We start from the raw sequence: 14,244 nt of genomic DNA on the forward strand, positions 1-14,244 counted from the left end.
AAAGTATTTTGCTGTGTCGGGAAAAATTCCCTTTGCAGAGAGCCTTTGTTATCAGGCCCGGGCAGGACTCACACATCCCTCCCCCCAGTGGCCAGTGCTTTGTGGAGGGGGCATCTCCCCACTCCATGTCTGGTGAGGTGGGGACAGGAAGGGGCCCTAGGCTCATGGTCTCTGCCAGAGGGCAGTGGGTGGTTGAGGCCCTCGGGGGGGCCCAGTTCAAAGGCAGAGTCAGCAGCTGCTAATGGGAAGCTCCCTGTGTAAAATATAGAGGATTCTTAAAAACCAGACTATGGTGAGGTTCCTAATCAGAGAGGCCTCCTGCAGGCAGGTAGATGTCCTTATTGAGGCTTGGGGGGCATCATGGGTTGTCCCCTGGGCCACGGGGAGATGCCAGCACTTCAGGGCTCAAAGCCATCCAAGGGGGTCTCCGGGCAGCCCTCGGTGCCCCCTGGCTTCTCCTAGGTCCTGATGCGCCACACTCCTCTGCAGATGACAGTCACGACCGCTACTCCTTCGGCCCTCCCTCCATCCACTCTTCCTCCTCCTCCCACCAGTCTGAGAGCCTGGACACCTATGACCTGGAGCAGGTCAACCTCATGTTTCGGAAGTTCTCTCTAGAAAGGTACAAGAGGGTTCAGCCTGTCACCCCTCAGTCGCCCACAGAAGAGGCCATCTACGTCACCTGTGACCTCTGAGAGTCAGTCTTAGAAACATAGTGACCCCCTGACTGCCCCTTATCTGACGTTCTGATTGCCCAAGAAAGAAAGTGAAGCTACAGAGGCAGGGCTGGCCCAGGGTCACCAGTGTGGCAGAGGTCAAGAAACAGGACTCGTGCCAGACAGGCCCAGTGGGCAGAGGTTGCACAGCGGCCCCTGGCCTGGCAAGGATGGGACAGAGCAGTGGCCAGCTCAGGTCCTAGAGGATGTCTTCTGGGGCCTCTATAGGCCAGGAGAGTAGTTCAGCTCCAGTCCTATTTCCTGCAGGAGTAGGCTGTCCCACAAAGTGACTGATCAGGTGGCTATGACAGTGACTTACTTGGAGCCCGGAGGCCCCAGCACCTAATGCATTTGAGCAGCTGTATTCCTGGAGCAACCTCTCAGCACTCAGCATATCCAGCCACCCAAACCCCAACCACCCTGTGCTGCCTGACCACTATTTTGTTTCTCCATCCAGGCCCTTCCGGCCCTCGGTCACCTCTGTGGGGCAGGTTCGGGGCCCGGGGCCATTGGTGCAACATGCGACACTCAGCGGCGACGGCCTGGTTACCCAGCTCACGCTCCTGGGAGGCAATGCCCGCGGGAGCTTCGTCCATGCGGTCAAGCAGGGCTCACTGGCTGAGAAGGCGGGACTCCATCAGGGCCACCAGCTGCTGCTGGTGAGGGCCAGGTGCCAGGGTGCTGTGTGCTCTGCGTGCCTCCACTGGTGGAGGGGACCCCAGGCCTCAAAGCACACCAAGAGGAGGGGCTAGAGGGCAGGTGGCCGGGCATCAGTACCTCAGGGCCCTTCTCTTCCCCATGGGGAAAGGGGTGCCCCTGTTTCCTGGGTAGAGCAGCCGGCCAGTGGGAAAAACCCGTGTGTTTCTTTTGCTGTCCAGCTGGAAGGCTGTATCCGAGGCGAGAGGCAGAGTGTCCCCTTGGACACATGCACGAAGGAAGAGGCCCGCTGGACCATCCAGAGGTGCAGTGGCCCTGTCACCTTGCACTACAAAGTTAACCACGAAGGTGAGCCTGGGAGGACCGCTTCACACTGGAGATGGTATAGACTAGGGACAGGGGACCTCATCAACCAGTGCCCCTACTTCCTCCTCCAGGGGCTGTCAGGGACCAAGAGAGCAGGTCTGGGGAGCAGGCAGATGCCTGCCTGAAGCTGTGCTCTGGGGAGCAGCTTATCTTATCTCAAACCAGCCATGTCCATGCCCAGCTGCCCAGGATGCCTTGGGGTACCCACTGGGCATGGTAGATGCAGTAGCCTGGCCAGCCCACCCTTTATCCTGCTGGGGTGGAGCATGCGTGCTCTTGGGCTTCTGGGCTACTGTAGGTAGCAGCTGGTTCTAGCAGTGTCATTGAGCCGCATCTCAGCCCCGCATTGTTCTCCATGGCCCCCAGCCCAGGACAGGCAGGGCCTCACCCTCCCTTTTTGTCAATCTCTCGGAAGTTTTACGGTTGGCTCCTCTTTCCCGGCTGCCACAACGCCCAGGCAGTGCACACACGGCTTTGTTTTCCGCTTTCCCATAAGCCTGAGTCCTCATTCTCACCTCTGGATTTTCCTGCATGATTATCTCTGCAGCTGGGTCTTATTTTTAACCGCGGGGCTCATGAATGTTTCAGCAGAGCACAAATAGCCTCTCTATCCACTCACACCCCTTCCCAGCAGTGTCCTGCCGAGCAGATGATAATGATGCTGGGCCCAGACAGAGCCGAGTCACCCCCACACGGGGGCTGGCCGCCCCCTACTCCTGCAGCCTGGCTTTTTAGCCTTGCCCCCAAAATCTCTGGGTGGTGCCCTGAGCACTGGCCGGCAGGCCATGGAAGGCGGTGTGCACAGCGCCCTCCAGAGTTGTGCGGCAGTGGAGCCCTGCGGTCTGGAATTCCAGGGAAAGTTAGCTCTTCTAGGTGCAGAGAGCCTGAGGACAGGGCGGTGTGGGTCTGACAGGAGGGTTGTAGGGATTCTTCCCTGTGCTGGGCACAGCCAGGCTGCCCAGGGGTACCCACTGGGAACCCCGTTTCACCACATGACCCCATGGAACACTGACCCAGTGGGCTGAAATGCCCCTACATATTTGTATATTGTGCACATTTGGGGGGCTGCTTGGGGCCTGACAGAACTGCTTCAGCTTCCTCTGCATTGTGCAGACCTCTGCGTGTAGGGCTGACTTAGGGATTTATATCATGAGGGTTCACTTAGAGCTTGCAATAATCAGAGGCTAGGCCCTGCTTCCTTTCAGAGTATTCACAAGAATCTACTCAAAAGGAAAGCGGCATTTAAGTAAAGTTAAAACGACGTGTGCTAGGTCTTACTAATTTAGAAAGCCACTTGGCAGTATCTACCACATCTAAATATATAGATAATCCATGACCAGGTAATTCTACTTTTGTGTCTATAGCCGAGAGAAATGTGTATGTATGTCCACAGAAATAGTGTAGAAGAATAACTCAGCAGTTTCTCATAATAATCCCGTACTGCAGAGTGCAAGTGCATACACAAGAGAATGGATGTGTGCACATGTGGAGCACTATACAGCGCTGAAAAAGAACGGAGTACTGCTATCTGGCAGCCTCGTAGATGTGTCTCACAGGCATAGCATGGAGTAATAGGTACCAGAGGGAGAGAGCCTGTACGGGTTGATTCCTTTTATGTGTAGTGAGCTGCAGCTTCTCTTGGGGGAATATCCATCAGAATGAAGAGTGTTGACAGGGCAGATTCTGGGAGGGAACAACCCACATATGTGTGTTTGGGGAAATTCAGTGAATTTAAGAATTTGGGCAGTTCACTATTATATAAGTTATGCACCAATAGAAAAATAGAAGTGAAAAACACATGTCTATCTCCAGTGTTGGGGCAGGTGCGGAGATTATGGCAGAAGTGCTAGTGAAGGTGACCGCTGCAGCTTTATACGTTTAGCTCTGAGCTTCCTGGCAGCCAAAACAAAAAGGGGAAGTGCACGAATGTCACTCACCAGGCAGGAATACCTGTCCCTAACACCCAGCTCTATGAGGAAGGGACCATGAAAGACTCTCAGCTAAGGCCGGTGGCCCACCAAAATGCACTGTTGGGACTGTCCCCTGCCCAGGGTACCAGAAGCTGCTGAGGGACATGGAGGAGGGCCTCATCTCTTCAGGAGACTCCTTCTACATCCGCCTGAACCTGAACATCTCCAGCCAGCTGGATGCCTGCTCCATGTCCCTGAAGTGTGATGACATTGTGCACGTCCGTGATACCATGTACCAGGACAGGCACGAGTGGCTATGTGCACGGGTGGACCCTTTCACTGACCACGACCTGGACACGGGCACTATACCCAGCTACAGCCGGTGAGGCCAGGGCCAATGGGGCTCTGTGTCACAGGCACCATCAAGTCAGGGACTGGTGGTGCTGCGAGCATCAACAGGGGCCAAGGGGAGGAGCGCGGGCCCCGGAGCACACACCTCCGCCTACTGGGCTGTGAGGTCCCGGTTCCCCCCTTCCAGGAAGCCTTCCTGCCTTCTGAGGGTGCAGAGGCTCTCTGAGACCTTAGCTGTGCTTCCAGACAATGGCAGCTGTGGGGCCATCCCTGAGAGGTGGCATCAGCAACCCCGATTCCCCGCAGAGGAACTCCAGCTCAGGGACAGGAGCCTTGACCCCAACCCTGTCCAAAGCCAGGGCCTCCCAGAGGCACAAGCCCAGGCTGTCCCAGCCCCCTCAGGCTGAGCACTCCCGGCCCCCGGCTCTGCCCCGACCTGAATGCCTCCCTCTTGCTCCCCAGGGCCCAGCAACTGCTGCTGGTCAAGCTGCAGCGCCTAATGCACCGCGGCAGCCGAGAGGAGGTGGACACGGCACACCACACTCTGCGGGCGCACCGGGTGAGTCTGACACTGCAGCAAAGCCCTACCAGCGAATCGCCACCTTTCTGTGGAAACATGGAGCAGAGACAGCCAGTGCAGAAGGGGCCAGTCCTTCTGACCCTCCCTGGGCTCCCCCGGAGAGGGAAAGAGCGGGCTGCAGCTGTGTAGCTCTGGGCCGTCCCCATTCTTTGCTGGAGCAGGTTTCCTAGAACTCAGCACAGGGCCTGGGAGCGTCCTGCGCCTCTGTGCGGCATTCTCGTGCCCATGGATCCAGCCAGGCCAGCTCCTTCTGACTCCCTGATAAACTCATTCCAGAACACCCTGCAGCCAGAAGAGCCACTTTCAACGAACGACCCCCGGGTCAGCCCCCGCCTCTCCAGAGCGAGTTTCCTCTTTGGCCAGCTCCTGCAGGTAACGTGCTCCACAGCATCCTTCTTTCCCATCACAGCATGCGTGGCTTTGCCCTCTGCCTGCCAGCAAGAGGAGCCTGTGCCAAAATAGCAGTGCTGTGTCGCACGCCCCACTTGCAGCTCTCCACCGTTTCCCAGTGACAGCTCGAGAGACGGTCTGTGCTCCTGTCACAAGCAAATCCCACATTCAAAAAAGATTTGAGAAAACGTATGCCCAAAAGGAACTCAAACAAGTTGGCTGTTAAAATATTAATAGAAAAATCAGAAATGTCATGTTGGGAGGAGAAAACAAACATTCCAAATATCTAGGCCAGTTTAGTTCCTCAGACAGAGCTTGAAGTTTATCTCAGTATCCTAGCAGCCAAGGAGAAAAGGGAAACTAAGCAGGTACTTTAATCTTAATCTTAATCTAAGGGAACATTTTGGCTCTTGGAGACCAGAAAAGATTTTTCCCTTGTACTTAACCTTAAAAGAAAACTTTTATATAGATTTATATAAGGAACATTAACCAGCATATTGTATGATATCTTCAGAAGGTATTTCATATAAAAGTAGAGGCATTTCTTATATCCTAGAAGACAAGCAAAGGGGATAATCCCCATGAGCATGTTCCTAAGTGGGTGCTGCACCAAGTAGGCCCCCATGGAGAGTGTGACACCCCGAGGCTGCACCTGATGCTGGGATAGAGGTGACTCAGAAAGGGTTATCAGTGTGACCCCAGGACCACAGGCATGTGGCAGAGACAGCCAGGTAGGCGGGAGCCTGGCCAGGCCAGAGGTCTTCCCAGAGGCAGGCCATCCAAGATGGCATACTGTGGTGCTCACCAGTCACACAAAAGCTGCAGCCTTCAGGTCTCATCCTAACGTGCACACCCAGCCCCAGGACCAATCTCTTTGTGAGTGAAGCGGGAGGGGCAGAGGAACCCTGGAAGCAAGGCAAGAAGCTGGATCTGTGCCCACTGCCAGCCCTGCTGATGGCAGTAGTGCTCCCCAGAGGACTGGAGTTTGTGGGGAGCATGGTGCTGGGGTGTCAAGGGCATCCCACATGGCCAGTGGAGAGGGGTTCCAGCCAGAGCATCCCAGTCCAGTCACTGCAGATCTCACACAGAGGCCTCAAGGGAAGGAGGGCGGTTGATAGGGAACTGGGTGAGGACCAGTACCTCATTCTCTCCACCTTCTCACTATTGACAACCACTGTCCAAGAGCTAAAGGACTCCAGCCTCCTCTGGCTGTCACTGAGGGTTGAATCCAGGGCCTTTGCACTCAGCTACACCCCCACCCCTTTTTATTTTTCATTTTGAGACAGGTTCTTGCTAAGTCACTAAGTTGCCCAGGCTGAGCTCAGATCTGTGATCCTCTTGCTTCAGCCTCCCAGAGTGCTGGACTAATAGACCCACACCACTGTACTGTGGTGTCCCCTGTTCATACAGGGAGGGGACTAGCCTGACCTCAGGCAGAGGTTGAACTGAAACAAGGTCTGACTGTCTGACCTAAGCAGCTCCTTGAGGCTGGAAGCAAGAGCAGGGATTTCAGCCTCCCACCCGCTCCCTGTTTTGTCACAACAGTTCGTCAGTCGGTCCGAGAACAAGTACAAGCGAATGAACAGCAGTGAGCGGGTCCGCGTCATCTCTGGGAGCCCCCTGGGCAGCCTGGCCCGCACCTCTTTGGATGCCACCAAGCTCTCAGCTGAGAAGCAGGAAGGTGGGTGGTGACCTCCCTACCCCAGCTCCTCCCCACAAAGGCATGCTCCAGGTACCCTCACTAAGAGGCCATCCTTCCCCACAGAGACTGAAGCCTGCCCCTCATGACTGACCCATGCATGTCATGGTCACGTGCAGGCCAGACAGCCCCATTACTTGGAGCCAGGGCTGAGAAGTGTTTATATATTAGTCTTTCTTCCTATAAGAAAGAAAGACCACTTTTTGCCACTTCTCCAGCTGGTGACCTCACTTGATGGTAAGCCAGCTCCACCTACATTACCCGGCCAGGCCAGCCTCGCTCAGAGGCAAGGAAGCCAAAGCCCCAGGCCAGGGGACACAGAAGAGACCAAGGCTGGTATCTGGGAAGTGACCTGGGGCTACCAGGCTGACTTTAACTGATCCCACCCAGGGGCTTCTCTCTGCTCCCCACACATGCCCACAGAGGCCTGGAAAAGGCAGAAGTGACCATGTGGTCACCCTGCCTCGGGCCCCGAAGCTTCCTAGAGCCTCGAAATCACCAGGCTGTGCCAGGTAGCCTTGCTGCCCTACCGCCCAGTTATGTCACTGTCCCTTGCTCTCCTGTGGTCACCCTCCCTCTGCCTGAACACCCTGCCCTGATGACCTCTCCCTGAGACCTGCCACATTTGAAACCACCAAGGCTTCTTTATGTCATCTACCATCTGTCTGCCTCCCACATGGGGATGCAGGACCCCCAGAATATCCCTGGGTGCCAGGAGCAGAACCCCAGGTTTCCCAGGCCTGCAATGGCCAGCAGAACATCTTTTTATCTCAGGAAATGGCCTCCAAGAACCAGCCCCAGAGCTGGGCGTGCAGTCTCATATCTGTGATCTCAGCACTCTGAGAGGCTGAGGCAGGAAGATCAGAAGGTCGAGCCCAACCTGAGCAAGTTAGTGAGACCCCATCTCAAAATAAATTAAAAGGAGCAGAAATGTAGCTCAGTATCAAGGTCCAGGGTTCATTCCTGGTAGCAAAAAAAAAAAAAAAAACCCAGCAGCCCCAGCCTCAGTCCTTCCCTGAGGGTACCCGGGCTCTGTAGGCCCAGGCCCTGACAGCCGCGCTCCTCCCCCCAGAGCTGGACCCTGAGAGCGAGCTCAGCAAGAACCTCAGCCTCATCCCCTACAGCCTGGTACGCGCCTTCCACTGCGAGCGCCGCCGGCCAGTGCTCTTCACGCCCACCGTACTGGCCAAGACGCTGGTGCAGAAGTTGCTAAACTCAGGGGGTGCCATGGAGTTCACCCTCTGCAAGTCAGGTGCGCATAGCCCACTCTCCCACCCCACCTTGCCTCCCTCTGCTCCACCTCACTGCCTCGCCCTGCATGGCCTGGGAGGTGGGAGCACCGGATGCACAACAGCGGCCCCTGTGCATTTGCAACAGCCCGGGAGCAAGGAATCCTGGCCGCATCTTCCCCATCTAACACTGAGGGTGACAGAGTAGAGGTAACATCATCCAGGAGCCTAGTCCCCCTCAAGGCCCCCGCAGCAGGCCTCCCCATCCCTCTGAGCCTTGGTGACGCCCAACCCTGCCAAAACTCCCACCCTAGCTGCCATCAGAGTCCCCAGCTGTATTTAAATGTACATATATGACCAGACATGGTGGCACATGCCATTAATCCCAGTATTCTAGGGTCCTGAGACACAAAGATTGCAAGTTCAAGCCCAGCCTGGGCAATTTAGTAACTTAGCAAGACCTTGTCTCAAAATAAAAAATAAGCCGGGCATGGGGGTGGCTGCCTGTCATCGCAGCACTTGGGAGGCTAAGACAAGATGATTGGCATGAGTTCAAGGCCAGCCTGAACTACATAGTGAGATCCTGCCTCAAAAAGCCAAAATTTATCAATTAATTAACCAATTTATTAAATTAAAAAGGGCCCGGGATGTACTTCAACATAAAAGCCATGGGTTCAATTCCCAGTAGCACAAAAAATAACTAACTAAAATTTTTTTAAAGTACAGATGTCCAGGCCCACCTGGGACCCATTAAACATATGACCAGGGGCTTTTCAAATCACGGTAAATGAATACAGCACAGGCTTTACTGTCCTAACTACATCCAAGTAGGCCACCAGCCAGCCAGACTGAAACTGCACACCCTGAATGATCACCATGGCCAGCAACTCCACCTGGTTCGAGACTTGGATATACTCAGCCCTCCTTCCCCTGAGGCACAGAGAGGTTAAATGTGTGCAGGGTCACCCAGCAAGGGGACAAGACCTCTGATAGGCACCTCTTCTTCCAGGCAGCCTGCTAGCACCTTCTCCCACACATGACAGCTACCGCTGCACTCACTAAACTGTGTCCCATTGTCAGTAGCCTACATTTTTCTCTTAGCTAGATCATTGCTTCTTTAAATATGTTTGCTGTGTTTTCGTCATGTTTATTCCCTGTACCCGACCCTTAGCAGTGCTAAGTGGGAAGGTGAATGGGTGGGTGGTAGATGGGTGGGTGAGTGGATGGATGGATGCATGCATGAGTAGAGCGTGAGTGGACAGATCAATGCCTGAGCTTCTTTATGCTTGGCAGCTAGTGGGGAGTATGCCCCATGGTGCCTGAGCTACTAGTATGACACTGTGGAGCAGCAGACCCTGAGCACTGCCTAAACACCTCTCTGGCCTGCCACAGGGAATGTGAAGTGTGACCTTGCCCTGCCCTCAAGGAGCTTCATGGTCTAGTAGAAGGGACAAGATAATGCTAACTGTGATGGGACCAGACATCCAGTTCTGTGGCACCCAGGAGGGGAGACGGGCGGGACCAGGAGGGGATCCAGCACCCAAGACTACCTGTGCCACCCTGGAGACTAGCCTCTCTCTGCAGATATTGTCACAAGAGAAGAGTTCCTCAAAAAGCAGAAGACAGAAACCATCATCTACTCCCGGGAGAAAAACCCTAATACTTTTGAGTGCATTGTTCCTGCCAACATTGAAGCTGTGGCGAACAAGGTGAGGGGCTGGGCAAGCCTGTGATGTGGCCAGTGACCTACCAGAGAACCCTGGTCTGGGGCATGGGCGGGTAAAGAGCTACCCCCAACCCCTTTGCTGAAGCCTTCCACCATCCCTGTCTCTGTCTTCTCCCTTGTTCTTGGAACAGCCTGCTATTGTTGATGTCGCCCTGGTGCTGGGCGCCTCCAGTTGTGATAACAAGGGCTGAGATAGAGAACGAGCATGTCAGGGGAGAGACAGCCAAGAAGCATGTGATGGGGCAACACCCACCCAAGGGGAAAATAGCACCAGGGAAAATAGCTGGTGGCTGTGCAGAGGAGGGGCACCTAGAAGCCATTCAGAGCCGACATTGTGACCCTGATCACCCAGGCACTGAGTTCTTCCTCCTTCTAGTGCTTGAAGGAGGAAAAGCTCTCAGCCTGTGGCTGTGGGGGATGGGATTGCCCTGAAGCAAAAGGGGGACAGGAGTAGGTGCCCAGTAAGGACCCCACACTTCCTTCCAGCTACAGTGGTGCCTGCACCCCCCTTCAGGGACACTGACGCAGACGTAGATAAAAGCAGAGGCCCAGCCTTGACCATGAGTAGTTTGCTGATTTTTTTTAAGTCTAGACCAGAACAGTTTAAGAAGCTCTGACAGGCAGAGCAGAGAAATGAGTGGGCAGGTTGGGGCCAAGTTGGTTCAGCGGGAAAGCCCAGGGGTCTACAAGCTGGGGGATGAGGGGCAGCAGACAAAGAAAAGCCTGAGGGTCTCAGTCGTGCAGCTCCTGACAGGTACTCATCCTAGTGTGCTCCGGTGAGAGTCACAGAGCTGCCTGCTAGGACACTGTGTCCATGTTCAAGATGCCAAGTTTGGGGGGGGTTTTCTTCCTCTTTTTTTTTTCCTATATGGAATCTCCCAGGGTCTTCAAGATCTTAACACTGAACTACATCTTACCCCATTTTTTTTTTTTTTTTTGGTTTATTTTGAGAAAGCATCTCACTAAGTTGCCCAAACTGGGCTTGACCGTGTGATTCTCCTGCCTCAGCCTCCCAGCATGCTGGGATCACAGGTGTGCGCCACCATGCCCACCTTAGTTTCTTTTAAAGTGATGCCTCCTGTGGATTGTCCTTTCTCAGAAATAAGGAGCTCGTGGTTGAAACCCCTGTAGGGTCTCCAGGACCTCCTAGCTGCCAGCTTGCCCTCCCAGCATTCTCAGCGCTCACACCCGGCACCAAGTGTGCCCTTGGAGGCTGGTGGGTGGGCAGGCATTCCCAGCAGTCCGTTCCTGGCCCCGTCTCTGTGCACTGTGCATCGCAGGCCGTGGCAAGCATTGGTTCTGTAGGCTCTGCTCCTGTCCTGGCCCGGTGGGTAGCTCGGGGCTCTTGTCCCTGGACTACCTCCCTGCATGCAGGCCCAGACCTGGCTCCCACCCAGTGGGGAGCGCTGACCTCGCTGACCTGTGCCCCGCAGAATAAGCACTGCCTGCTGGAGGCTGGGATCGGCTGTGTGCGCGACCTCATCAAGTGCGGGATCTACCCCATCGTGCTCTTCGTGCGTGTGTGCGAGAAGAACATCAAGCGCTTCAGGTAGGAATGGGGAGTCCACACTCCTGCCACCCTAACCCTGACCCCAAGCTCTCCAGGCCTCCGCTCATCCCTCAGTAGTCCTCACCAGGAGGGCGCCCAAGGCCAGGGCAGATCTCAAGGTCCTGATGTGGCTTACACAGGACATGTCGCAGAGGGCCAGGCACTCGGAAGGCTGGGGTGATGGCAGGAGGATGAGCCATGCAGACCCTACCCCAAGGAAGCCAGTGCCGGGCCACAGGAAGTAGGAGCGGAGCACAGCTACTCTCTGGGGAGGCCATGCCCCGTGGAGTCTGACTCAGTGCACGAGGAAGAGCATGACAGGGTCACTCAGACAAGGATGACAGTGAGAAAAAGACCCTGATGGGTGGGGGCTGGCAAACTCTGACTCTAGATCAGCCGGAGGAGTTGTTACATGGTGGGCTGTGGGGCTGGGAAGAAAGGATGGCCCAGAGGTTTGAAACACATTTGTCCTGGAACATCACATTGGGTCCCCTCCTCCTCATGCAACTGTAGAGTAGCTAGCCCGAGCCACTGTGCAGATGGGCACTGAGACTCCAAGTCAGAGCCACGTTCTCCTTCACAATGTCTGTGCAGTCTCTGATAGTGCCAGGCTCTGGGGATCCATTGGTGGGCACAGAGGACCAGAGCCCCTAGCAAGTGCTGGCAAGGATGTGGAGGTGTTGGGACCCTATGCACTGTGGGTAGAATGCAAAGTGGTGTGAAATGGTGCACAGGCAGCCAGGCGCATGCCTGCATTCCCACCCCTGGGGAGGCTGAGGCAAGAGGCTATCAATTCCAGTCCAGCCTGGACTACATAGTGAGTTCGATGCCTGTCTGGACTACATAGTGAGACCCTGTCTCAAAACTGAACAAATCCAAAAACAGCTGCAGCCACTTAGAATAGGCCAGAAGCCCTCAGAAAATGAAAAGCCTAATTCCTGTTTGATTAGCAGTTCCCCTCTGTCTTTATAGAAAATGACTGAAAGCCGGTCTAAGGGATATTTGCATGCCTGTGTTCACAGCAGCATTGTTCACGTGAGCAAAAAGTGGAAGCCACCCAAGGGTCCCTCAGGTGTGCTCTCTATACGCAGTGGCCTTCATCCAGTCCTACAAAAGAAGGGCCCTGTGACGCACACTGCAGTATGGATGCCCTTCCAGGCTGTTACGTTGAGTGCGTGGACGCAGGACAGACACCATGTATTCCCTCATCTGTGAGGTCCCAGGACAGAGGCAGGATGGGGGAGTTGGCTGGGCAGGGGAGAGGGGTCAGTGTTCTCTAGGTGCTGAGCTTCCCTTTGGAAAGACAAGAAAGGTACATCAGTGAGTGTGCTTCACAGTCCTGAGTTACACTCAAAAAAAATTTTTTAATGGTTTTATCACAATTGAAAGTAAGTTTTTAAGCATCCCCTCCTCTCAGGACCACCACATTGAGCACCACACAGGCTGGGTGGTGTGGCTGGGTGTGGTGATGCACACCTGTGATGCCAGCCTCTGGGAGGCTAAGGCAGGAGGATTGCAAAGTCAAGCCCAGTCTGGGGACACGAGCAGATTAGTAAGACCCTGTCTCCAAATAAAAGACAAAAAAAGGCTAGTGGTGTAGTTCAGTGCAAAGGCTCTGGGTTCAGTTCTCAGTATTAGCCTCCCCAAAAGGCACAGTGTGCAGGGTGTTAGAAGGCAGTGGGCACCAGGGGACAAGGCCAGCAGCATACAGCAGCCCTCTGTGGGGTGCCTGGTGGCCCAGGAAAGACTTGGCACCACAGCGACCCCAGGCAGGATTGAGTCCATGACTCTTCTGGGTTGGACATACAATCGTGCGGAGGTGGGGCTGGCTTGTGTCCCCCCACCGTGGGGGTCTGGCCCTGCCTTCTGCCCACGGCCCACCTGTGTTGCTGCCAGGAAGCTGCTGCCACGGCCCGAAACCGAGGAGGAGTTCCTGCGCGCCTGCCGCCTGCGCGAGAAGGAGCTGGAGGCGCTGCCCTGCCTGTATGCCACGGTGGAGGCAGAGGCCTGGAGCAGCGTGGAGGAGCTGCTGCGTGTCCTCAAAGACAGGATCGGTGAGGAGCAGCGCAAGACCATCTGGGTGGACGAGGACCAGCTGTGAACCCTGGGTCTGAGCAGTGACGCCACCAAGCCATACAGCCTGGACTCTGTGCCACTGTGACAGAGCCCTCCCTCCAGGGATCCAGGGAGGATGCCACCAGGCCCCTGACTCCTGGCAGGAGCAGGGCCAGCAGCTGCCCGGCCCAGTGTGCAGAGATGGCAAGCAGAGGCCACGGAGTTCAAAGCCCACAGCCTGTGGCGCCTTACAATCCACAGCAGCAGTTGAATGTAAGTTGAGGGACTGTTGTACCACTAACATGGTAGGGCCCTGACAGCCAGGGTATCCACCTGCCAGCCCTAGGGTTGTACAGCTAGCTCATCCCAGACAGGACAGGCCTGTGGGAAGGGGACATACACTGTGCTAGTTTTCCTCTCATATTAAATGTCTCAGCATCTTTATTCTCCATTTCACTGTTTGCAATTTCATCATTTGTAGAGGTTTAGCTCTTGTCAGCTGTCTACGATGCCCACCCCTGAGCCAAGGCATAGAAGGGGCACCCATTCTATGGGTGCTTCTATGTCCCATGCTCCCTCATGCAGGGTGAGGACAGGGAAGCCAGCATTGGGGCCCTCAGGCTCAGCCTGAGCAGTGCTTAGATCTGCACTGTCTGATGCATCCTGACCTGAGGAGAAGTTGTATGGACACTCTGGAGAAGGCTGTCCCTGCACTGGGCAAGACCCCAGATGCAGCCCCAGCCCTGAGGCCAGCTGCCCCTAAACACTGTCCATATGGTGTTCTCAGTACTGGGGATCAAACCAGGGCTTTTGCACTGAACTACATCCCCAGCCCTTTTTAGGTCTTTCTAAGTCACTAAGTTACCCAGCCCAGGCTTGAACTTGCAATCATCTTGTCTCAGCTTCCCTGAGTGCTGGGATTACAGGCCTATGCCAACATGCCCAGCTCCCCACATGGTGTTATCTCAGTCCTCTGCCTTCTACCATTGTCCCCACTGAAGAGTACCCTGGCATAT

The 14,244-nt window shown here is 55.1% G+C and overlaps 1 protein-coding gene across 2 annotated transcripts in view; it reads left to right on the forward strand.

The window, feature by feature from the left end:
- Positions 1-13,746, forward strand: part of Card11 (caspase recruitment domain family member 11) — a 120,843-nt gene extending 107,097 nt beyond the window's left edge. Inside the window, exons 16-26 of one of the 2 annotated variants that reach the window (XM_023713431.1) lie at positions 436-622; positions 1,174-1,375; positions 1,595-1,721; positions 3,791-4,031; positions 4,463-4,559; positions 4,857-4,952; positions 6,516-6,651; positions 7,742-7,921; positions 9,483-9,607; positions 11,058-11,173; positions 13,070-13,746. In XM_023713431.1, coding sequence (XP_023569199.1) covers positions 436-622; positions 1,174-1,375; positions 1,595-1,721; positions 3,791-4,031; positions 4,463-4,559; positions 4,857-4,952; positions 6,516-6,651; positions 7,742-7,921; positions 9,483-9,607; positions 11,058-11,173; positions 13,070-13,274 — 1,712 coding nt within the window. In that variant the 3' untranslated portion in view covers positions 13,275-13,746. The remainder of the gene's footprint in view (positions 1-435; positions 623-1,173; positions 1,376-1,594; positions 1,722-3,790; positions 4,032-4,462; positions 4,560-4,856; positions 4,953-6,515; positions 6,652-7,741; positions 7,922-9,482; positions 9,608-11,057; positions 11,174-13,069) is intronic. The other variant, XM_004629611.3, reaches the window with a different exon arrangement.
- Positions 13,747-14,244: the final 498 nt, after the last annotated feature.

This window comes from Octodon degus, unplaced genomic scaffold, assembly GCF_000260255.1.
Source record: "Octodon degus isolate 3935 unplaced genomic scaffold, OctDeg1.0 scaffold00031, whole genome shotgun sequence".
NCBI classification, from domain to species: domain Eukaryota; kingdom Metazoa; phylum Chordata; class Mammalia; order Rodentia; family Octodontidae; genus Octodon; species Octodon degus.